General features: G+C 48.8%; 2 protein-coding genes across 4 annotated transcripts in view; both read right to left on the bottom strand.

Moving 5' to 3' along the window:
- The window catches only part of LOC143214267 (uncharacterized), a 64,188-nt gene extending 44,980 nt beyond the window's left edge, over nucleotides 1-19,208 (bottom strand). For 2 of the 3 annotated variants that reach the window (XM_076435072.1, XM_076435082.1), the window contains exons 1-2: nucleotides 19,066-19,208; nucleotides 17,317-17,776 (exon numbers count right to left, since the gene is read on the bottom strand). In XM_076435072.1, the coding sequence (XP_076291187.1) occupies nucleotides 17,317-17,356 (40 nt within the window). In that variant the 5' untranslated portion in view covers nucleotides 17,357-17,776; nucleotides 19,066-19,208. The remainder of the gene's footprint in view (nucleotides 1-17,316; nucleotides 17,777-19,065) is intronic. The other variant, XM_076435092.1, reaches the window with a different exon arrangement.
- Nucleotides 19,207-22,754, bottom strand: LOC143214241 (dynein axonemal intermediate chain 4). The gene is made up of 3 exons (XM_076434999.1): nucleotides 22,226-22,754; nucleotides 21,575-21,968; nucleotides 19,207-21,400 (listed from the first exon to the last, which is right to left on the bottom strand). Exons 1-3 carry the CDS (start codon nucleotides 22,708-22,710, stop codon nucleotides 19,991-19,993), a joined length of 2,289 nt encoding a protein of 762 aa, XP_076291114.1. The 5' UTR covers nucleotides 22,711-22,754; the 3' UTR covers nucleotides 19,207-19,990.
- Between the last annotated feature and the right edge of the window lie 137 nt (nucleotides 22,755-22,891).

Here is a 22,891-nt window from a genome sequence, read left to right as displayed (position 1 = left end):
AGCGTCTGTTGAAAATGCGTTCGAAGTATTTTCTCTCTTCTATTTTCGAATTTGCTCCAACATCCCATAACTCAATTATAATATGAGTCTGACCGAGCAGAGTTCAAACGATCAACAATAGTTCGCGAGCGCGCGGCCACGTGGCCGTAAAGACCACGTGGAACACGGTGCTCGTGCTACGTAATAGTAGAACGGAGCCGTACAACGTCGTGGCTCGATTTAATTGGTTTCTGTGTGCATGCACATGTTCATCACGACGCACGCATCGATCGTACTGGTGCTGCTATTTCTACTATACTCGTTTCTCTGCGAATACTACCGTTGCATCTACGAAAGAAAAACGGTGGAAGAATCATTTAAAAAATCCACAAAGGTGGACGAAACTCGTTTACTATTTAGAACTTGCTGCAAAATGATATCGGTCAATTATGTTCCCGTTGGTGTGTATGTTCCTTTAATTATTGTGCTATTTGAAATTGCTCGTTTTTGTCGTGGATGCATAAAATCCGTCAATCGATGAACGCAAAGGGTCAAGAGTCAATATAATGAAAATTGGTCAGAAGAAGATGAAACGTGCCAGAAAAGGGGGAAGCGACCCGCGGAGCGACGCGACGCGACGTCCCGGCGATTTATGCGCCAGGTAAAGCGTCGCATCGCGTCGAACACGAAGATCGATCGTCAAACCAGGTAACGCGCGTCCCCGCGTGCGTTGCAACTTGGCCAGGTAGAGCTCAGGTGCGTTCTCGCGCTCGTAAATCGGGCCACGTACATACACTTGGCGTGGAAGTCGCGGCGTCTGAGCGACGCCTTCCTCGAGAGGATTCGATTCGATGGCGAATACTCGTCGCGAGTCGGAGTAATCCGTCATGATCTCCGACCGTACGTACGAAGAAAAATCAACGACGTCACCGAGCGAGAGAGAGAGAGAGCCGTTAGGCGATTATTAATGGGGGGACAGGCGCCCGGTCACGTTGGTTCCTTTACCGCGACGATAACGATACCGCAGGTTGTTCGCCCTCTTGATTAGAAATATCTCAATGGGACGCTCCCCGGGGAATTACAGATCATCGCACGACCATTCGAGCTAAGTGGTTGTCAGTGGGGGATCATGGACGCGGAAGACGCCGCACGAATGACTAGGTGCGACCCGCTCCTCGCCGACTAATGGTGATTTATCGAGGGACATCGAAGGTTTGTTTATTTGTTTGCCCCCTCGCCTATCGATCATCGCGACGTCGCAATTAAAGGACAGACTGACAGACACGCGTTTCCGCGATCCTCTTTCGCAGATGGTCGCTGAGGTACGGTCAGCTTGATGACGCGGATGGCGCTGTTTTTATCAATGGTTTGTCGAACCTGATCGATTCTGTCGCCGTACAGCAATGAACTAAACGGAGAATGTCAGGGTAGCTATTATTCACTTTCCCGTCGAAAACGCTTGAAATCGCTCAGCTTTACAGGCGCATAACTTTCGAACGACAGAAAGTGGAAAGTTTTTGGTCCCCCAGAAAGTGAAGTTCAACGAAAAATGCAATTTCATCGCAGACGGTGGTTTTTTTTTTATAGATAAGAACGCGTTTGCGTTTGATCATTACTGAAGTACACCGAGCATGTTTTGTCGCGACCAAGGGCGTCTCTAGTCGGCCCCCGAAGTAGGTGCATGTGGCCCAGGTGTAATCGCTCGCGTGTCCATTGAATCTACTGGCAAAGGGGATATTGCGGCGGGTCAGTACACCTTGTAAACACGGAACACGTTCACCGAAGGCCCCCTCTAAGCTGGCAAGAAGTGAGTGGCAGGATGAATACGGCTGATTACATTCAAGAGGGTTTTTCAGCCGGGCGTGCAGCGCGCCGGTATAATAACGCCGGCTAGTCTGTCTCTCTCGCTATCTTCGTCCCTCTTTCTCGATCATGGACCAGCGGACGTTGCGTATCTCTGGCATTGTGCCAGCATTATTCGCAACGCGTTTTCACGGGGCTCGCGACGCGTGGACGGGATCTAAGTACCGGTGTTATATGATCGGTCCTCCGCCTCGGGACACGCAGGCTGTAAAGCACTGCCTCTCTCCAACTATACCTCCCCCCACCATCCACCCCGTACCTTCTTACCGTATTATAAATCGCGTCCCGGCTCTAATTGCATCTGCTATCTCGCGTACCTGTCTCCCTATTGTTCTTAATCCCTAATTGATGACCTTGGCCCGTGATGACGGCGATACACGCTACCGGGCGAGCCGCCCCGCGGTACCCGATTATCGAAACGGGATACAAGACGCTTGCCAAATGCGAAATACCAGATTGTTGGTCCCGCATGTGTCTTTTCAGGTAGCTTTTCACCTCAATTCGTGCTACCTCCCCTCAAAAAATGAGTAACTTGTTCCCCCTCCCCCCGCCCCATAAAATCGTACCATTAGACAAACAAAAAATATGATTGCACAGGGGATGAATCGGTGTGTTCAGAGAAAAAATTTCATAATTTTCCTAGCGTCCCTAATTGGCTAGAAAAAATGGACAACCAGTCCAGAATGGGACTAGTTCGAGTTGAACGAGACTCTGAAGAACGCGGGACACGGGATTAACGAGTACCGATTGGTAGCCACGTGTTGCCGTGTAGATACGTTAGGCAAATAATCAGTATAACTCGACGGCGGATAGTGGCGCGCTTAGGCGAGAGAACGACCGCACCGCACCGGCCGTTACACGGTCGCCATTAACCGGGATGACAAGACTGGTTCTTCTCCTCGCGGCTTCGCGAGAGGAATGAAAGGGCCCCGGTGCACCTAATGTCCGGATGACCCGGCAGAAATCATGCGCCCGGGCTCCCATTTCATTTTGAACCGGCCGACCCCGCTTAATAAGGCCCCCGGCTCGGTAAATTTTCGCAGCCAACTAAAAGCCAATTAACGCCGAGAAAAAAACCGGGCCGGAGACGGACAATGTTGCAATCTGTTCAACCACCGGTACACTCATCACCGGCGTTAATCTGTAATGACGATCTTCGGATTGCCGGTGATTGATGGCGATCCTGATCGACACCGTCCACAATGCTTCCGTCCGGCTTAGGCGTTGAGTAATGAATGCAACGGACGCCTTTCTCCGCTTGTCCGGTAATAATACGCGATACCTCGTAATAACCGTCCGCTCGGAAGATCCGGAACGTACAGGCGCCGTGAACGACGTTCGAATTACTCTGCTTCGTCGATGCACGTCGACACCGTCGTTCCGTGCAATCTTTGTGGCTTCGGAAACCGATAGTCTCGAAGAACCTCATCAGGGAAGGGTATAGAAAAATTCATGAACATTCTACCCAATAGCCACACGCAACAGTGAATTATTTCAGAATTTTTGGTCGCAGAACCGATTTTTTCAAAAATCCGTAAGCACGAAATTGCCGATTATTTTCTACGTTTACTGTAAGGTATAGGAGCCACTTAACACTTTTAAAATCTTTTATATAACAATCCCAACGAAGTTATTAGATGACATTTCCGAGGGTGAGTTGTTAGTTCAGTATCAGGAAGACCGCTGTCGCTTCTATTCATTACTGAACGAGAGAACTCTTTGCGGATTAACATTTACCGCGATCCAGGAGATCCAGGCTTCGATCTCATTAAGCTGCCATCGTAACGACCGGCGCGCCGCTTTTCGCGATTCCGCGAGTGCCAGCAAAAACGTAGAAAAGCTGTCAGACCGCGCGGTATCGTGCAACAATTTTCCGGCGACAGTCATCGGAACGGAACGCCTAATAACAGAGACTTCAGCTGCGAAGTCCTCGCGCCGTCTCGCAATTACATCGCGATTACGCCTAGCGGAAATCGTCATTAACACGACCGGGGGGAAAATAAACATTGTACGAAAGTAAAATGAATGGTAAGAAGGAAATGCCGTGCACCGCCGCGTTCCTATTACGGTACCGTTAGGAAACTGTGATTTCATTCGGTTTGGAAAGCGTATCACGGAGACGCGTGATTATCAAGAGGCAGAAGATCCGACATTGTGAACGTCATGGTGGAGAGAAGCCGGGTTGCGATCAGACCGGTGTACGGCTCTTATCAACGAGCAACGGTATATCGTTATCTCATCAGCGGTGTGTTACAGGAAATCGTCGCGATTCCTGGAGGACTGCGCCGGTCCAGGCTTATTATTAAGATAGCAGAAAACATAGCCGAGCTGTAATTAACCTCCAGATCGGACTATCGGGAGTAATTATCCCCGGTTCGACGGGCCCCCTCATCGCAGCCTTTCAAACCCGCGGGGTAACTTGTCTACGGCTTTTCGCATATTTGATATGGAGCTTCGATAATTATTCGGTTAATCTCCTTGCAAATTATCATTCTCAGAAAAAAATTGATTTTTCCTGACAGGACTTAATTTTTAATTCAATTAAAATCTCGAGTGGATCGAACGGCGACGAAGAGGCTCGCGGGTGATTCGACTTGCTGATCCGGCGAACCGTCACCGTTAACGACGAAACGGAGTCGTTAAAGAACCGATTAGACCGATGACGCAACCCGACCGGCCTCCCACCGCGGTAATGAGTTTTCTAACGCGCGAATACGATCTTAATGACGGCTATTAAGGGCTCGACGCGTCGTTACGATGTGCCGGGCACCGTCGACCACGGTTGCAAAACACTGTCGGCCCGACGACCGTGGGATATCACCTGCGAATCAGTTTTGCGATGGGGGACACCCAGTAGACGCGAGACGTCGACCTTGATTTTTGCCGGACCTTAATTCGCCAGTGATTACGCGAGCTGGACCACTTCGGGATGGCCCAGATCGCATCCCGGAAACGCTTGTGTTGTTTCCATAAAAATGCGACCGAGATAAATGCACTTGCCATCCGCTAATAACTATGTTATTTCCGATAAACCTAGTGTTTATCAGATCTGATGTCGATTGAACGCGAAAGCAGCCTAAGCAAGAAAAAATAGTAGCCAAATGGAAACTCGCTCATATTTATTCATTTTTAAGTGAATCGAAATTGTAGTTCGATGCGACCAAGCCTAATTCAAATCAAACCGGTCCTGACCAGGGTGATATCTAGTCTAATGCAGCGGCCTAATTAATCTAGCTCGCTTAAGTGAAACGAACAAGAAACTTATCCTCCTCCGAAGGTAGTAATAAGCATCTTGCAGTAATTCTAAGTGCGTCGGTCACTATACCGACGTTTCAGACTAATGATTACGTAAAAAAAAGGAGCGAGCTTCGATCGACATCGAAGCGCTGATACTCAACGATTATCTGTCGTTTTCGCCGTGTTTGCGAATTGATCACCTGGAATACACTTCGATTTTCAGAGACAGAGATTTAGCACCATTACGAAACTCTCACGTGGTCGACTCGTCGCGACGATTTATTCCGCAGAAGAGAGAGAGAGAGAGAGAGAGAGAGAGAGAGAGAGAGAGAGAGAGAGAGAGAGAGAGAGAGAGAGAGAGAGAGAGAGAGAGAGTGGAGAAATGTCCGCGATAGATCGCTCGATCCCGCTCGATCGTAATTGCCGAGCGAGCTGGCTTTTTTGCCATCACCAGGAAACGATAGCACGAACCAAAGAAAGATAACGTTCCCGGTTTAATGGAGCCACAATGATCGCGAGGCCACCGGACAGGATCGTGGACTTCTGCGCGAATCCATCGGGTTTTTATGATCTTTATGGGATCAAAATCGTAGATGCATAAAATCCGCAGAAGAATTTTTCGTTTGCGATCCAGACACGGGACAAAAATGGTAGAAAACAAGTGGAACGAAATGAACATCTATCGAGGATAGGATGATGAAGACCGCGGATCATCAAGGAGGAAGCGACGTGGAAAGTCGTTGGGAGTCGACGAACGATGAAGATTCTATCGGGATACGTGCCTCCCCTGAAGACACGTCCGCGGGTTCAGGAGAGACCCACAGGATTCTATTCTACTCTGAAATCAGGAACCGTTTCGGAGTCAATGCACGGAGTCGTGTGGCACGTGTGCGCATACGATATTAAGCCGAGCACGCATCGCTCGGAAGATACAGAGGGAGAGAAGAGAGCGAGAGAAGGGATAGGGGGGAAGATAGAGAAGAGTCTAAGCGCGGCGGCGCATCCGGTCGCGACGGACAACAATCCCGCTAATTGTCGGCGGGATTTTCAGGCCCCGAGAGTCGTATCTCATTAGGACCACCAGCCGGGAGACACCGAGTCAATCAATCCGTGCCCCTGGGGCCTCATCGCGTAACAAAGAACCGGATTCACGCGACGAACAAAAGGGAGAGTCCTACTCCCTCGCGATCCTCGGCGCATTTGCATGCGCAGCGGACGCGATGCTTGGAACAGGACCCTCTTGCATGCTCGAGGAAGTCGAGAGATCTTCCTCTCGGAGACTCGATCTTTAACCAATGCACCCCTATACATCTTCTGCTCCTTCTTTTCAAACCTGTTCTGCCCCCTGAAAAGACGAACCTCGAAAATCCTGGATGGGAACTATTGGGTTGTTACGTATAGAATGTCCGAATACAAGTCTGATGGAGAAATATTATTACTAGACTGCGGATCTTTATGCATGTAGCGTAGTAGAAGGGGAAGGTAGAGTGGGGAGACAAGTCTTCATCTGACGACTCACAATCAGCCGTAGCCCCAATGTTTAGACTTCGACTGCCCAGAATGTGGGGGAGAGTGGTGGCATCGTGGTACGAACGTTCAGCCGAATCGAGTTTCAAGGCGATGGCTAAGAGAGAAAGAGAATGGACGCGACAATGGATCTAGGTGCGTGCGCTTCGGCTTCCTCGTTTCGGGAAGAAGGGAGCAAGAGAGGAAGAGGAAGCGAGTCACGCTCACGTCATCACGAATGCTGCCTGCATTCGCGACCCCCGTCACCTCGGCCTTCGTCCATCCCGCGTCTAACCACAACGTCGTTGCTTCCAGAGTCACCTTTCTCCTTTTCTCTCTGTGTCCATGTCCGTCGAACCCCACGGCCTGGGCCCCGTGGGTACACGTGCTGAACGCGGACCAACCACGAAGCGGGGACACGGTATATTCAACGACCGCGATCGGGTTTCATTGACGCTGCGAAAGCAGTCGGAGGAATTAGAAGAGGCCTTGTACCTCGTTCTTAACAGCCACGGGATCCGCTCGAGCAAAAGAACCAAATGCTGCCTGCCTGCCTCGACACCGGAAAGCCGACGAACCTGGCCCCTCGGGTCCTAAATGAAGGTCCATGGGTCCTGCGACTCCTAACAAGGGACTTCATCCTGTCCTGGTGAAATTTTGGATGCGATAGAATTCGACTAAATGTTCGACGGCTTCTCAGGACCATAGATAAATTATTCGATGCTACGTACTACGCAATGTATATTGTTTTTTCGGCAAATTACATAATCTTTATGCAAAATGAAAACTTTCTAACTGAAACTAGTCTTGATAGCACTTTCTTGGACTAGGATCCACATATTACATTCTTATTGGTCCACTCAGAACAAGATGAAAGGACACCGTAATCGAAATGGCACTTTCTTGGGACAGGAAGACTTCTTAGACCACCGAGACCAAGATGATAGGAACAAAGAGCAGGCACGCGCGCGAGCGAAGGTAGCAAAGGAGACGACGAGGAAGAAGAAGAAGAGGTAGACCAAGATCTGGCAACCGCGGCCGCGACGAAACGAAACGAAGCGGATCCCGCGGATGATTCCTCGTAGGTTAGCCTGGCCGCAGCTCCGGTCGATCTCCCTCATTAACATTCGACTCTTTGTCTCTGTCGTTGTCGCGGCCGTCCTACTCCGTAAGGTCGTCCCGGGTTCTTCTCCTCGCTTCCTCCGCGTCTTCTTCTTATTGCCCCAACCGGTCGACTTTTAGTAGCCCTCTGCTCCCTTCTCCTTTCACCGTGTCCTCTCCTCATCAGGCTTTGGGGCCCGCTGTCTCCTTCTCAGACCCTCCCGGGCCGAATCTTCTTCCTCCGCGCGCGCGCGACACCACGAAAAAATCTGGACGGCTCAAATACTCGCGAAAATGCTCCTACCATTTCCTCCTTTGTTTCTGCTAGTTCCTGTTTCATCGATTCTTCGATGCTTTCTTTTAATCTATAATGATTAATTGTATCGTAGTTTCTAAGGTCCACAGTACCAGTGTCTATCTTTATACCTCGAAGGTAAATCGATTTATAATTGTCCTAGACGGTGAAAGTCTACAGCAATTTTACTAACTGTCGATGACAATTACAACATCTTCGAGACTAATTGGAAGGAGCAAATTCCGTAGGATTTTTATGATAAAAATTTCTCAAAAGAATATTTCTATAACCCCACCAATTGTGAAAGAAACAGTCTGAAGATCTAATGTTAATCTGTAACTTCAGTTCGAGGAATACGTCTGTTGTATACATAGATGGAATGTACAGTACACATATTCGGGAGAGTCCAGTCGCAGCTTTGACAGCTGCCCTCGGATTCTCCAGTTTGCAGAGGCCACGGTTCGATTTTTATGGTTTCATTCAACCGGCGACGACCAGCCGATTCCTTCCGTTCGCTGATCCGTCCTTTCTTTGAAGGCCGATTTACATACACAATCGCTTTCGCCGCAAGTCGACGACGGGATTTAAAGGGTAGCTTGAAACGGGAGCAAAAAGAACGACGCCACGGACCCGGACGGAGCCGCGTAGTGTGAGCTTTTTAATTTTACGAGGGACGTTTATCTTATGATTACCTATGTTGATAACTTCTCGGTAAGGGCTCGTAACGTAAATTGAACCACCGTACCGGCGAGAATTTCGAGGCTGACTCATATCGGTACACTAGCCCGGTACACATTAATCGGATTAAACGAACAGATTCGCGGAACACTTTCGAAAAATGAAAAAACCTTCGAAGGTCAAACGTCAAATCATCAATCATCAGAATGATCCTTAAACTCTGGAAGGCAAGAGGACACCTAGTCGATGCGACTTCATGAAAATTAACAAACAAAATACAACGAAGAATACAACGATTCACTACAAAAGCACCAAAAAATTCGTGTAAAGGGCCCGGGGCATGGTCGAACATGCCCTTAAATCCGCGGAGCCTGTGTACCCGCGAGGGAACATCCTTGGACAAGGTGTACCGAGTGAGATATTGTTTAAAAGTCGGTTGCCGGCGTGGGCGGATGGTCGCGAGATAAAAGCAGTAAGTCATCAGCTGAAACAGGATTTATGGGTGAGGTATTACAGTGTTCGCGGATCGGTGCCGATACCATCTCGGACAACCGGCAACGAACTTTCACCGTGGAGCGAGGATTCGTGGGACACCAACGAGTTCAAAGTTCAGGAGTGTTCGGAACAGTGTTTGAGACTGTTCTTCCACGCCACAGAGCGGAGCAAAGAAAACATGGTGAAACGGGATGGAACAGAGCGGCACAGAGTAGCACAGAGTGGAACAGAGTGGAAGAGGATTCGACGGTACGACGTCGACGACAAGATCATATCTGGTTTTTCATCGGCGACCGAGTAAGACGTCGTTAATGCAACGCCGGGGCCCGTTTTCGTTCGGCACGCTGGAATCTGGGACGGCCGACCAGGCCAGAATCCACGGGATCAGATTGGAAACCCGTTTTAAGGATTCAGAAGCGAGTCGTGACCAAGACATTAGCGAAATTACTCGGCTCTTCGGCTTCGATTCTACTGCCTATCTAGATAGTATTTCCTGCCGAGGGAAACGCCGAGCTCTATCTCGCTACTTAATTCCTGGGCCCGCGTTTATTTACAGTTACCGGGTATCCTGATCTCCTGCGCCCCCTACACCCCGGCCGAAAAACGCGGTGAATCAGTGCTGGCGACAGGTGCGAGAGGAATGTTTCTGGATGCCATTGGTCAAACAATTAAACAATGTTTCTAACTATGTCTAACATCGACGAAAATGAACAACACCAATCGAAACATGCGAAAGTCCTAGAATCCAAAGATTAGGGAGCAGATTCCAGCTCAACAGGATTCCGAAATGTACCGGGTGAACCGAAAGATCTGGAAGATCGTTTCGACCTTCGTTCATTCGATCTCAAGGCTGCCGCGAGAGATCGCATAAGTTTCTTTGCCTCTCGATCAATGGTATATAACAACGGGAGAATTTACACGCTATAAACGAGCAGCTTCTGAAAGGCGAAAGGATCGAGCACAGTACCTGCGAACTGCTTGAAACGATTTAAATTATGCTCGCTACGGTTTCGCCGCGAGGCTGGATCAACGAGAGGGAATCGCGAGACGGTTTTAGATGCTTTGTCTCGCACGGCACGTTTGCCAATTAGTATTCAGTCCGGTCGGGACACCCAGTGCAAGCCCCGGCGTCTATATACATATAAGACACCGGCTTCTCCAAGTAAACTTGTTTATCAAGTTATACACGGCGGCGAACGATCGAGGATCTCGCGGACGACCAGTGTAGAACCAGTCAAAGAGAAAGAGAGAGAGAGAGAGAGAGAGGACGGTCCGTGACGCGTTTCTCTTTCGTTTCACGAAAGGGCACGCGTGTTTTGATCCTGATAGCTCCGAGTTCGGATCGTTCATCCTTGAAGAACGACTTTCGGAGTCTGCTCTGACGAAACTCCAACTTGGATATCCATAAAATTTGGCGAGACGATAGATTTATGTTCACAGTAAACGTAACAATGATTTGCAGGACATTGTTTTTCAGAGTAGATCGTTTAATTGAAAATTTGTTTATTCCATTCCGTCCGAGCCCGTCCCCTTGTCAAATGGGACCGTTTAGAACTTGCTGTTAATTCCACGACCGTGTGGCGCAGATATCGTTCAACTGCAGTATTTATTGCAGTGATGAAGTTTGAACCTCGCGAAGGAGCATTTCGCGGCTAATAAAAGTGGCAGCGCGATGCTAATGCGGTCGCCGGCCCGGTGATTTCAACGCGTGGTATGTCTCATAGCGGCGAGGCGGTTTAGCATGTCTCATTTACTTCGACGTATGGCACAACTGTACACCTTGATTTCCTTCCAGTATGACGACCGATGAACAAAGCACACGTTAAACATTCTCTCCAGTATCAATAAAGCGAACGATAATTCTACAGTTTTTCTTTATTTAACACCACGGCTCGGATAGAATATAAAGATATCCTTTTAACGATTCATTCTCGCAGCGGAAATGACTCTTATCAGAATCGTAATGCCTGTACGATCTCGCGTGAAATGTTAATTAGCACCGAGCAGAATCACCGAAACAAACATGTTCAAAGTTTGAGTGTCGCGCTTTATCGCCGCCTACGCTTTCATCGAGAAAGCCGGCTATGAAATCCAAAATGACCAGGATTTAGTCGCCGAAATTTCACAGCACGTTGTTGAATATTTCGATGAATATTGTATGAAATATTTGTTGGAAGGAAACCCGAAGAGACGCAACAGATTTTCGCGTACGTGTGCTCGCGAGAATCAAGATATCCGGTGGACTGGGAATTAAGCACCGGGTTTCAGATAGTTCATCAGCGGACTAGTATGAGGCATGGGTCTCGAGACAACCGGGGACTATCGCCGCGCAATTCCATCTGTTTGATCAGTCAGCGGGACGAGATTTATGTAATTCGATGTTAAAACGAGCGATCGAAGTAAGTGGCGAGTCCCGGGTCTGTTCGCCTATCTTTAATCGCGCGGTACATCTCGTCCTGACACGACGCGGAGATGTATGCGGCGTTATCGCATGACTCCTTGGCTGCGGTGGCCGACTTCTTGCCTTCTTGCCTTCTCGCCGGGCCCGCGGTTTCTCTCTCTCGCGTTTTCTCGTGTTATTGCTCCCGCCGTGCCACCTACGTCGCACGAAACACATCCGGCAAATGCCGTGTCCTGACTACTTTCGTGGAACACTTCTCTGGGCATCCTGCGTTCTCCAGAATTCCGCAACTAGGCTGATCCAGTCATTTTAATTGTTGCCGTAGATAAGGTATTTTCTTAGCGTCACTCTTCACAAGCTTTTCAAGTTTTCCCTCCTGGGAAACTGACAAAACCTTTTACAATAAACCTTCTTGAATAGAATGAACAAAGTTTTCGATCTATTCACAAACAATTTTTTCAGCCGCGACGCTCACGATTCGAATACAATCTTCCAGAGTCAGCAGCGTGATTTATGAAGGTGTAGTCAAGTATAACGTCCCGGCTAATTCCGTTTTAATGTCCCCATCTCGGCCAGCTATCTGACAGTCGATTTCTTCCCGGGGAAAGGTTCGGTCGCATTTTTCACGTCGGATCGTTCCCACCTCCCCAGATTTTTCTAGGCGGAACAACAGGCTCGCTGCTGAATAGAGACCGACTGGAAACAATGGCCACAACCTCGGCAACGTTATCAAGCTCGTTACAACGCCTACGTTGTCCGCGGCTCGTCGATCTAGTACATCTTTAGCTTGGCGCGCGGCTGACGCGGTCTTATCGTCTTATTTATACACGGTGAGCTCTGCGGCTTTCCTCCTAACCAGCCTGTGTACAAACACGAACACATACACACACACACACACACATACACACCAGATCCCCTTTTTCTCCCTGTTCCCTGATTCCCGCTTTAATCTCCCCTATTACGGTACAGGTCCGCCTTTAAACTTAAACAACCACCTTTATTATCTACCTTGTCCGACAGACTATCTCTGAATCCGCGCTGATTTCAATATCAGCCGCCGCTAGAAAAACGAGATCCCTCGAGCTAGCCCCTATCTCTCGGCGATATACTCGCAGCCAGTTTTCTTTCTAACAAGCGTGGAACACAAGAAAAATGTGAACGTGATCTCCAGCGTGCTCGAAGTTATCGTGGGACGGTCGTCTACGGAAGAAATTTTCTTCGTTTCGGTCAGACAGATAAGTTAATTGAATGTATGCGCTGCGTTGCCTAGGCCTTGGTTCGCCGCCTCGATTAGACTACTTTGATCTAGGAAAAGGACCTCTGAAGGTCTTAATCCACCACTGATCGCTAAGAAAATACACAAAAAACACCTAACCCATCGTCCATCAACCTGATCTAAAAGATTGATCGCACTGTTGAACAAACTGCCCACGATTTCAATATCCTCGTGCAAGTCCGCCAGCAAATCGAGGTCTCTAGTTTATGGGTATCTCGGCACAGCATCTCTCAGCAAGAGAGAGAGAGAGAGAGAGATTTCGAGGTCATTTGGCTGGAAACGGGGAATCCCGCAGAACCCTGTGGTACCCTTTTCTGGTATCTATTATTACGCCGAAGAAGATCTCGGAGCGGCGCACGGCCGCGCGCGCGAAATAGAGATTTTCAGGAACACTCGGATCGCCATAATGGATCCCCCATGAGTTGGCGAAGGTGGTGATTTCGAGCGGGGCGTAAACCCGCCGGCAATTTTCTCCACATTATACCTCTCGTTACACCCACGTTTGTGCGCGCGGATCGCCGTTCCTCTTCGACTATGCTATACGTGCCTCCGCCATTATCGCTTCCGTTGTTGCGTTCTGGCGAGATCGCTTTCGGGAAACCGGGCCTGAATCCTATCGCCATTGTGGCCGAGGACTATGTCCACGTGCTGCCCCCGGCAGATTGTGTGCAAATGATTAGCCGATGCGACTAACAGAGCAACTCGACGGCTAGATTTGTCCGTTTAATGGTGATCGCATCAGCGGCAAACGATACCGACCCCTGGTACATGTCTCGATCGTCGCGAGAATCGCCATGACGGTTCTCGAGATCTGCACCAGCCAGTCCGTCCAAAATGATTCGCATCGTAGAATAATAGATATGACGAATTCTAAAAAAAATGTATTCTAAAATATCTATTAATAGGAGTTTGCCCTGTGAACGTCTAGGTTCAGAAGGCCGTGATGTCTTTTCTCCTCGGGAAATAAGTTTGATCTCGCGATGTAGTCTTTGAAACAAGTGTATGTAGAATATGTTGTTCGAAAAAGATCGATTCGCCTAGCGAGAACTTCCCTTTCTAATGGTTGTCCGATGACACCTGCCGCGGGATAAGTGTCCCCCGGGTTTTCAATTCCCTCGGGAGTCCCTCGGCCGCGGCGCGGCGCGGCGGCGAAGGGATAAGCCGCTGGCCGGAACAGGTGGCGAATTTTTCCCTGATAATCGCGACGAGGAACGATCAATATTTATACCCGGGCAGCGTCCACTGATGGAGCGATCATTTATTCCGCTTTATTAATTGATTATTCAGCGAACGATGATATATGATTGTACGCCGTGCAGCCCGTTACGAAGGCAGAACTATCGGCTAGCAGACCGCGCATAAATTACTGATAACGAAGCCCACGCGTTTTCTCTAGATCTTGTTCTTCTTTATCCAGCCCGGTGTCATGTCGGCCGCGACGATCGAACGGCTAAATAAACCTGGCCCTGAGATGCGTTTCTTCACACTCGGCCGGGTAAACGGCCGACTTATAAATCTGATAAACAGCTGAATTATATTCATGAATAATTCGCGACGCGCCCCGCTCCGTCGAATCAACCGAGCCGTTACTCGTATTATCGTTATTGAATCAACGACACTCGACGGATTACGGCGACATAATTCAAGATCACTGTCGCCGTCTCCTCGCGTACGTTGACTCTAATCACGCTGGAACAGCATCCCGCCTCCTCCAGTCGCCCGTGGAAGCATCCATAGAACCCTATCTCGAGAGAAAGCACCGACTTTCTATCCTCGATTAGCAAAATCACTGGAGAATGTCCCCGGGATGCTTCGCGATTTCTTCCATAAACTATCCCACCGAGATTCCTGTATTATAAAGCGAAATGGCCCGTGAAGCTACCGTTCTGCGGCGGTCTACTTGAAACGCATTTTCCAGATGAAGAAATAAATATATTTCAGATAGCAAAGGTGAGGATCGTAGATAAAATTGATCTGTTTGGCAATCGAGAACTCGCTGCTTCAGCTAGCTCCTGCGAGCTGTTATCGTGTCAGACTTTAACATTTTCACCTTTCAGCTTACACTGTACCTGAAGCGTTTCTCACCGTGTGATACTTTCTGTTTATCTGATAGCATCTCAGAGATTCGTGTAGTCTTCGACTTTCACGAGTTGTTCAAAATGCGAGTCTGGTTATTTAGTCGCTCCTCAGCATTTCCATCTTTGAGATAACTTCATTCAATTCCTGAAGTATTGCCTATTCTGCCTGTTACCTAACTGGTGGCTATTTAAAATTTCCCGCTCGCAGAACTTCTGATACGTCGTCTATTTTATGATACTCTTTGTCTAACAGCTTTTTCAAACTTCCTGTACTTCACAGCTAACCCTTAGGAGTCATGTGAAGATGTTTGACTCGCTACTAGACTACGGATCTTTATGCAAAATTGGCTGCATCCTGTGTGAGAAGAAGAGAACAAATAGAAAGGTAATTCCACGGTTAGCAGTGGTGATACGTGGAAAATAATAAGACGGTGATCTTTAATTTCTGTGATGATTGTGTACCGTTTCAGCCGCTCTTCACCATCTCCTTCCAAGAACGAATTCTACCCAGTCCCCACCGCATTACCAATTACAGACACGATACTCTCCATCTATCTAGGACCTATTATCGCCTAACCACTTCGTCCAGCGTCAGAAGACCAGAAACATAATAAATGGAACCATAGAATGTTCTCGAAGACCTTAGAAAAGCCTTGCCCTTAAGATTTCCTTATTTCTCGAGATAACAGAGTGAATCCTCGATTTCTCCAGAAACGGTAATGAAAGAATGCGGCTGAGACGTTCTCGATTGGAATCAGATGAAGATAAAAGAGCGAATAGGCGGGGACCATTGCGGGTCGGGCCTTATGAAGGAGGGAGGCAGATAACGAGTGCATTATGTATGTGGATTCGGCGGCGGACTATTTCAGATTGATCTCCGATCGCAATTAGGCGCACGAAAGCGTTTCGCGGTCGACTGAAGAGCAACGCGGGACCCCGATTCCCGGGCCCTAAGAGGCCCGACGCGGCGCGGGCCCCGCACTCGTCCTTCCACGCTCGTTAATCTTCCCCTAAAACGTATAATTGGAGACGTTAATTGGATTACACGACGTGGCGCGCGGCCCGCCGAGATAAGCACTTTGTTACGTGTATCGAGGCGACAATGACCCGTTAGCCCCCGGCAGAAAAATGTTAATTAGCCGGCTGACACCCCGGGATCGGACAAACGTCGTACGACTATGGGCGCCGAAAAATCGCGGGACTTTCGAAACCGCCGCGCCGCCGCCGCGCCGGTCGCGAGGAACGTTCTTCTACTTGGGCTCCTCGCAGCGATTTTATCGGGCGATATCGCGTTTCACGAATACTCCCAGGCTCGGAGATTGATAAATTGATCGTAATCACCGGCAGAAACAACGGGGAATTGTTGTTTCTATACAGGGCGTGCGATTTCGTGTGTAGAATACGTTAACCCGTTGTCCGAACGATTTTCTTCGCAGCTGCAGTGATTAGAACTTCTTTCCCTTCAACCGGTTTGCGTCATTAGCATACGTATACGCGATACTTTTTCCTGATCGTCATTACCGAACCGCATTCACCTCTTTGATGACATCGTGAGCTCGCGCGAACGGTTATTTGCGAAAAGAATCAGTCTACGATCGTTTTTATTAGCCCCTTACACAAACATTTCTTTCGACCTAAAATTTTATCGTAGATGAATAAAGAAATTAGTATCCTCGTGAGAGAAATAGCGGGAAAATTCTGTTGATCCTCCAGGACACTCGATAACAGCATCGAGACGATTCGCTACATCTGGTAAACAAAGAAACGACTAACTCGTAAAATATGGAAAATAGTAATACTAACTGACGCTCGAAGCAATATAATTATGGTAATCACCGCGGTACAGGTTATTTAAACGACATAACGGTTACGCACGATTGAATGCGGAGAAAGATATGCGCGCGCGTAATTACGTCACCTATCATTGTAATGGATACTTTATTCTTTACCGAGCGACGCGCTCATGTTAGCGGGCTTGCGTAAATCTTATGCAAATCTACGGTATATTTGTTCACGAAGTTTCTAAACAAACGATAACTCACTCTCCGCGGGGCCCTCACTTCCACTGTTTGAACGATTCGAATAATCTTCATCTTTTCTTTTGAAGACACGGTATTTTACAAAATGTATTCTCCAGGTCTGTTATCGTATTGATATGTCCCCATTGAAACAAACTAAATTACAAAATTAGGAGTGTCTGCGCGTTCAAATTAAAAAGCAACATGGCCGCCTATCTCTCCCGTTTAGCATCCGTTGAAATCTATTTTTCGAAAACAGTTAAGATTAGGATACGCAAACGGTCATAATGAATGTCCATCATAAACTATAATCATTTCTCAAAACATTTTCTTGCCTGTTTCTTAACGCATCGGTAGTAAGTGATAAGTAGAAAGATGCAGGTACTTACTTGCGAACCACCCGTTACATCCGAGGACGTCGATGTTCATAGCGTACCGAATGTTCGAGGGAACGTGTAATTTCGCGAACACAAACCGCTCCCCGAAGATTCTCTTTCCCCCTCTCTCTCTCTCTCTCTCTCTCTCTGTCTGTCTGTCTGTCTGTCTCTCGTTCTATACGCCGTTCGCATGAACTCGAAACGACACTCGCGCGCGCGTGCACGATTTTTCGAACGATTCACCGTTCCACCTCCTCCTTCGGTGTCCTATCCGGTCAGCTGGAGAGACGAGCGTGGAATCGGTCAGGGTTCGTCGCGAACAGAGTGGTCACAGTGTAGCTCGTGCCCCGGCAACATCGGCTTCGCTACTATTCCCTGGTTGCACATGTTCCTCGCTATTAAGCAGTCTTCACGCTGGCCGCGTTCACCGCGGAGATACAGGATGCACCGAGACCAAACGCCGCGCGACGATCTGCGACAAACCATTCACGGGAAATCAGAATCACGTGACGCGCGAACCCGCGAACTGTCTCAATAAGTTCCACATTTATTGTATAATTCGTTAAAGACTTAAGGAAAAACTGTTCTATCATCCGAATAAATTGTTCGCCTCATTTGAACATTAGGGGTGCCCTAACACCATGTCGCAGAGTGTACTGGTTCGGGGAAACCTCTCTTAATTTTTTACGGAAATCACTGTTTCGTGGAAACGCGAATTAACCTTCTAACCAAATTCACGTTTTCGTAGACGGATTTAACCGGGTACAAAAACATCGAAAAGAAATTCGCATTAGAAAATTTGCGAGTCCACTTACTCGTCGATGAGCGACATATTGAGGCTGTTCGAAGGTGTTTCGCTGGGACGAAGCACGTCGGATCAAAATATACGACGGATTCGTGACACGCGGTTATCGTGTGACAGCTCGGTATGCGTGGACGCGAATTCTTGGCGCGCGACAAACAACGTAATGACCGGCGATGTTAATGCCAACGTGTTTCAACTGACAACGGAACGAAGCTAATCGTCGACGTTTTCACCGACGACACTACCGAGATCGCGTTAACTTTCTCGACCGACGGGTGAAACTGAGATTTCGGGTCGCGCGCCTATCGAATTTTGATTCGCTGAATTAAAACGCGCGGCGAACATGTCACTGTTTTGACTCCAGTATTAGAATTCAAATTTGAGCGATTGAATATCAATCAATAATCAATTTATGTTGGAATGAATAATTGCTCGAATAAATATTCGAAGAAAAAAGATTTAGCTGTAACGGGACAAGAAAGAACCGGAGATAACGATCTTTTAATCAATCCGGAAGTTTCAGCATTAAAACCCCGATAACGGTACTTGCACGTTTTCACTAACTGTTATTAGAATTTCTTTCAGGAATGAATTCGGATAAGCCTGTCCAACGGAAAAATTCGAAATCCTTATGAAAAAGAGAAATAGTAGATCCCGTAAAAGCACCAATAGATCACAACGATTTCCGATTCGAAAATATAACATTTAAAACAGATTCTGCCCGGTCGTTCCACTTTTATTCGCGCAGCAGCAGCATCGCCGGCAGCAACGCGACGCACACAACAATGTTCCCGAGGCACAAGGCAGCGTGCCGCGATTCATCGCGGGGGCATTGTGAGCGGGGAAAAAAGCAGATTCCCGGGGAGACAAATAGTATCGAGGGAATGTATCTGCATGCAGAAGCAGGCGTTATCGGGTCGAGTGATCGACTAAAGAAAGAAGCGTTCTAGAGTTACCTTCTGACCGGGCAGCAGGTCCTCGGCCGCCGATCGAAACCGTGGGGATCCTTGTCGGGTCTCAGTCCCTCTCGCTTTCTTATTCTCCCGCCAACTTTATTTCCAACGAGATCGTTTACAAAATCGTTCTTTTTGCGCCCGAGTAGGCCCGTGTACGTGTGTGTCGAACGCGAGAAGGAGAATACTGTGGCGGAACCCCTAGAGGCGTGCGAGACTGACGGTGCTCGGACGCACGTCTCGAACAACCAGGCACCGGTTTCCGAGGCTTGTCCGATTCGCGTGGGTTAGCCCACGATTGTTGGCTCTCTCGCGCGACGTTCGCCCGGCCTAAGAAGAGTACTTAGTTCGCGTAGTTGAGTGCGGGCGTAATAAGACTGGCTGCTGACGGCGGTAGCGCGGTTCGTGCCCGCGAGCGGCAGCAGCCATGGAAGCCCCTCTACCATGGGCACTCTCCTGCAACTCCTCCGAGCAGGCCAGCCAGCCATCCGTGCCGACTCGCCTGCCTACCAGGGCCCAGAGTGGGCCCCGGCACCGGAGTCCCATCCTGAATCGAAATGGTCGCTTTGCTTTCCGTGCTTCGCGCGAATCATAAGAGGCCTGCGCCTCGGGGCCACGCTTCGCTTCGGGGGACCGAGAGGGGTCCCCACGTGCTGGATTTCGCCCGCGGGCTGCACCGTCGATAAAACAGTCTTCCTCTCCGTGTACCCCTCCTAGCGACCTTCGCTCGCCCGGAACCAGAAAATATAGCAACCAGTCCCGTACTAAAAGTAATGGTTAAAGATAGATGAACAACTGTGTGACCTTTGTATCACACCGATCTTATTTTAGTAACACCTATCTTTACGCTGATATGCGAGCACCCGTCTTCTAACTCTCTAGCAGTCAATTTTAGCTATCAGGTCCGATAACACTATCATCAAACGTGTTACACGCTTCCTTCCGGCTTCGACTCGGTGAAGAACGGGGGTCCAAGCTTCCGCAGCTTGCGCAGCAGAGTCGGCTTCGTGACCAATGCTTTTTCAATCGACTCGATCAACACCTGTTCCTGGTTGTACGGCGGAAACGGCATTCCCTCCAAGTTGTAGACGAACACGTTGCCATTCACGTCCGCGGACACCAGTCGTTTGCCATCTGCCGTGAACTCGACCATCACCAATCTGTCCCTCATCGGCGACAGCGTAACGGACGTGGGCGTGTGAATTTTTCTCCTGATGTCCCAAACGCAGATCCTGTTGTCAACAATACTGACGATGATCGTGGAGTGTGTGGGACACCAGGCCGCGTATCGCACGCAGGCCATCAACGTGGACAACGTGATCAACGGCTCGGTGAGACCTTCGGCCCATATTCTGGTGCACCAATCGGCGCCGCAAGTCAGGAAGATCTTTGGGCAGAACGGGGAGAACATTATCGAGTAGATGGGTCCGTCGTGCGCCAGGAAGCTCTCGATGTGCTGATACAGGTAGTTAGTCGAGCACTTGTAGACGCAGCCTTCGTCGGAGCCGACAAAGTAAATGGCGCTTAGCGTCGGGTGTCTACGGAGCACCAACGCCCCCGGACTCCGATTAATCAGCGTATCGTGGCCGACGCAATAAGAGGTTCTCGCTACCCCTGGCAGCGTGCCCTCTATCCTGAAGATCGTCATGATGGTGGTAGAGATGAAGTTCTCGACGTACCGGTAGCAAAATATATGGCCGTCCTGGTCGCACGTGTAGATCTGCTCCTGGTAATCAAAGTACTCGTCACCGACCCACCATTGGACCTGCCATTGTGGCGCACAAGACGGTGACGTGATCCTCTCGCTCAGACGAATCACGTTGATGCGAGTTGTGCTCACGTCGATCACTTTAATCTGGCCGTCGTAGAACCCGACGGCTAATAGATTCGGCCGATCGCGGCTCCAGTCCAAGTCCGATATGGGACTCTCGAACGAGAACCAGCGACCCGGCCGGATGGGGTTCTTCGCGTTCCAGATCAGCACTAATCCGTCCTTGATCTCCGAATTCTCGCATGCCCCATACCCCACGGCCAGGATGTTCTTGTTGACGTAACTCCAGCGGAACGAAGACACTGGTCGCCCCATGCTCATTTCGCAGACGTGTATCCACAGCAAGTCCAAACTGTAGGTGAACTCCAGGTCCAGGCTGCAAGGATCTTGCTTGATCAAGCCGATGAAACGCTTCTGCGCGTGGATGAAGATGTTGTTCGATATTATGCGCTCCATCACCCGCACAGCGTTCGAGAAATTCGCGTTGTAAAATATCTCCTCCAGTTCCTCTTCCGGCATCTTACGTTTGTTCTGATCTTCCATCGCCGGCAGTTTGTCCTTCATCTCCTAACCAGAAGAAGAAGAAGAACAGTGAAGCTGAGCAACGAAAAGTAAAGAGTAACGATAAGTAATGTAGGAATTGTTTCGATTTATAGTGCAGTAATTTTTAGCAAGAGGGGACAGTCGAGTGCAAAGGGTTCCTCCCTGAAAAATCACGGAAAACAAGACGATCGTGCAAACCTCCTCGTGCCATAACTGCTCCATGCTCTTCACGCTGTGCACAATCAGCAGGTTCTTCTTCTCCATCATCAGCTCAGGCGCGGCATAGGTGTCATGCATCACCCAATTATTCACGAACGCCGCCTGATTCCTCCGTGTGGTTGAATGGAGGTACGTCCCACGCGATTTCGTGAGAACTTCTATGGTCTGAGTCTCGGCGTCCACTAGCTTCCTGTTCGATCCGGGACCGATCGTCTTGTACTCGTACATCTCATTCTCATTCTTGATCGCCACACCCTCCGGTGTACGCAGATCGCCGGTATATGGTAGCATCTCGAAGATGAAGAACGTCTCTGTCTCCCGAAGCGTGATCTTCACGGTCTCGGGTCGGCAGGGGAATATATTTGGATCGATGCTGTGCGAGCAAAAGCAAATTAGTACGAGAAAATATCCTGCGATGTTCATCGATAACATGAGCATAATGTAATTTAAAATAGCAAAGAGAATTTAGAAGCGTCGGTGTATTATTTTCAACTTAATGAAATTCTTAAAGCAGTGAAGAACTTTTTACTTGGCTCCTGCTCTTTGCAATCGATATAGAATATTTCTAGATGAGCATGATGAGCATGGAGATCCCCTGCATTTAGGCTTCGGGACCTGTCTGGAAATTACCTAGGAAGATAAAACTGCGACGGAGCTCGGTCCTCGTCGTAGGTGGGCAAGTCTGTTAATTGCGTGGACCAGAAGCTCTCGAACTGCGCCGTATCTATGATCCCCGATCCCGCCGGAAGCGAAGAGGTCCTGAACAGCATGGACGAACTCTTCTTCAAACCGCTGATCTGCGAAGTCGAGGACGATTGGGTGCTACCAGTTCGGGTAAGTCCGATGAGTTCGAAAGCAGTTACGTTCCGTTCGTCGATCGGGCTGTAATTCGGATGGGACAGGAACTTCGGCGTGACGTCGGTGTTCTCGTTGATTATGCGAATCGAATGCCGTTGCTGAAGGATCAACGACGCGACGTTCTTGCCGACGGTTCTCCGTTGTTTCCCGATCATGCTCATCTTCAGCTTCGAGGATATTGGACTCTCCAACTTCCCTGAAGGGGTCAACTGCGGGGACCCTAGATCCTCTGACTTCATACTGGAAACGACCCGCATATAGGTTCAACGTAAATTTACGGTTATACATATTTGCATTTAGAAAACACGAACTTAAAGCGTGGTTGTAAAAAACGTTTATTCAAACTACATTTTTGCATAATATATTCAAACAATACTAATCTATCCATACCTGAACTGATAACTCTTCGCGCAAATTATCTTACAATATATGACGTGT

The sequence above is a fragment of the Lasioglossum baleicum genome, chromosome 1 (assembly GCF_051020765.1).
Source record: "Lasioglossum baleicum chromosome 1, iyLasBale1, whole genome shotgun sequence".
NCBI classification, from domain to species: Eukaryota; Metazoa; Arthropoda; class Insecta; order Hymenoptera; family Halictidae; genus Lasioglossum; species Lasioglossum baleicum.
This window is presented reverse-complemented; position numbering and strand designations above follow the sequence as displayed.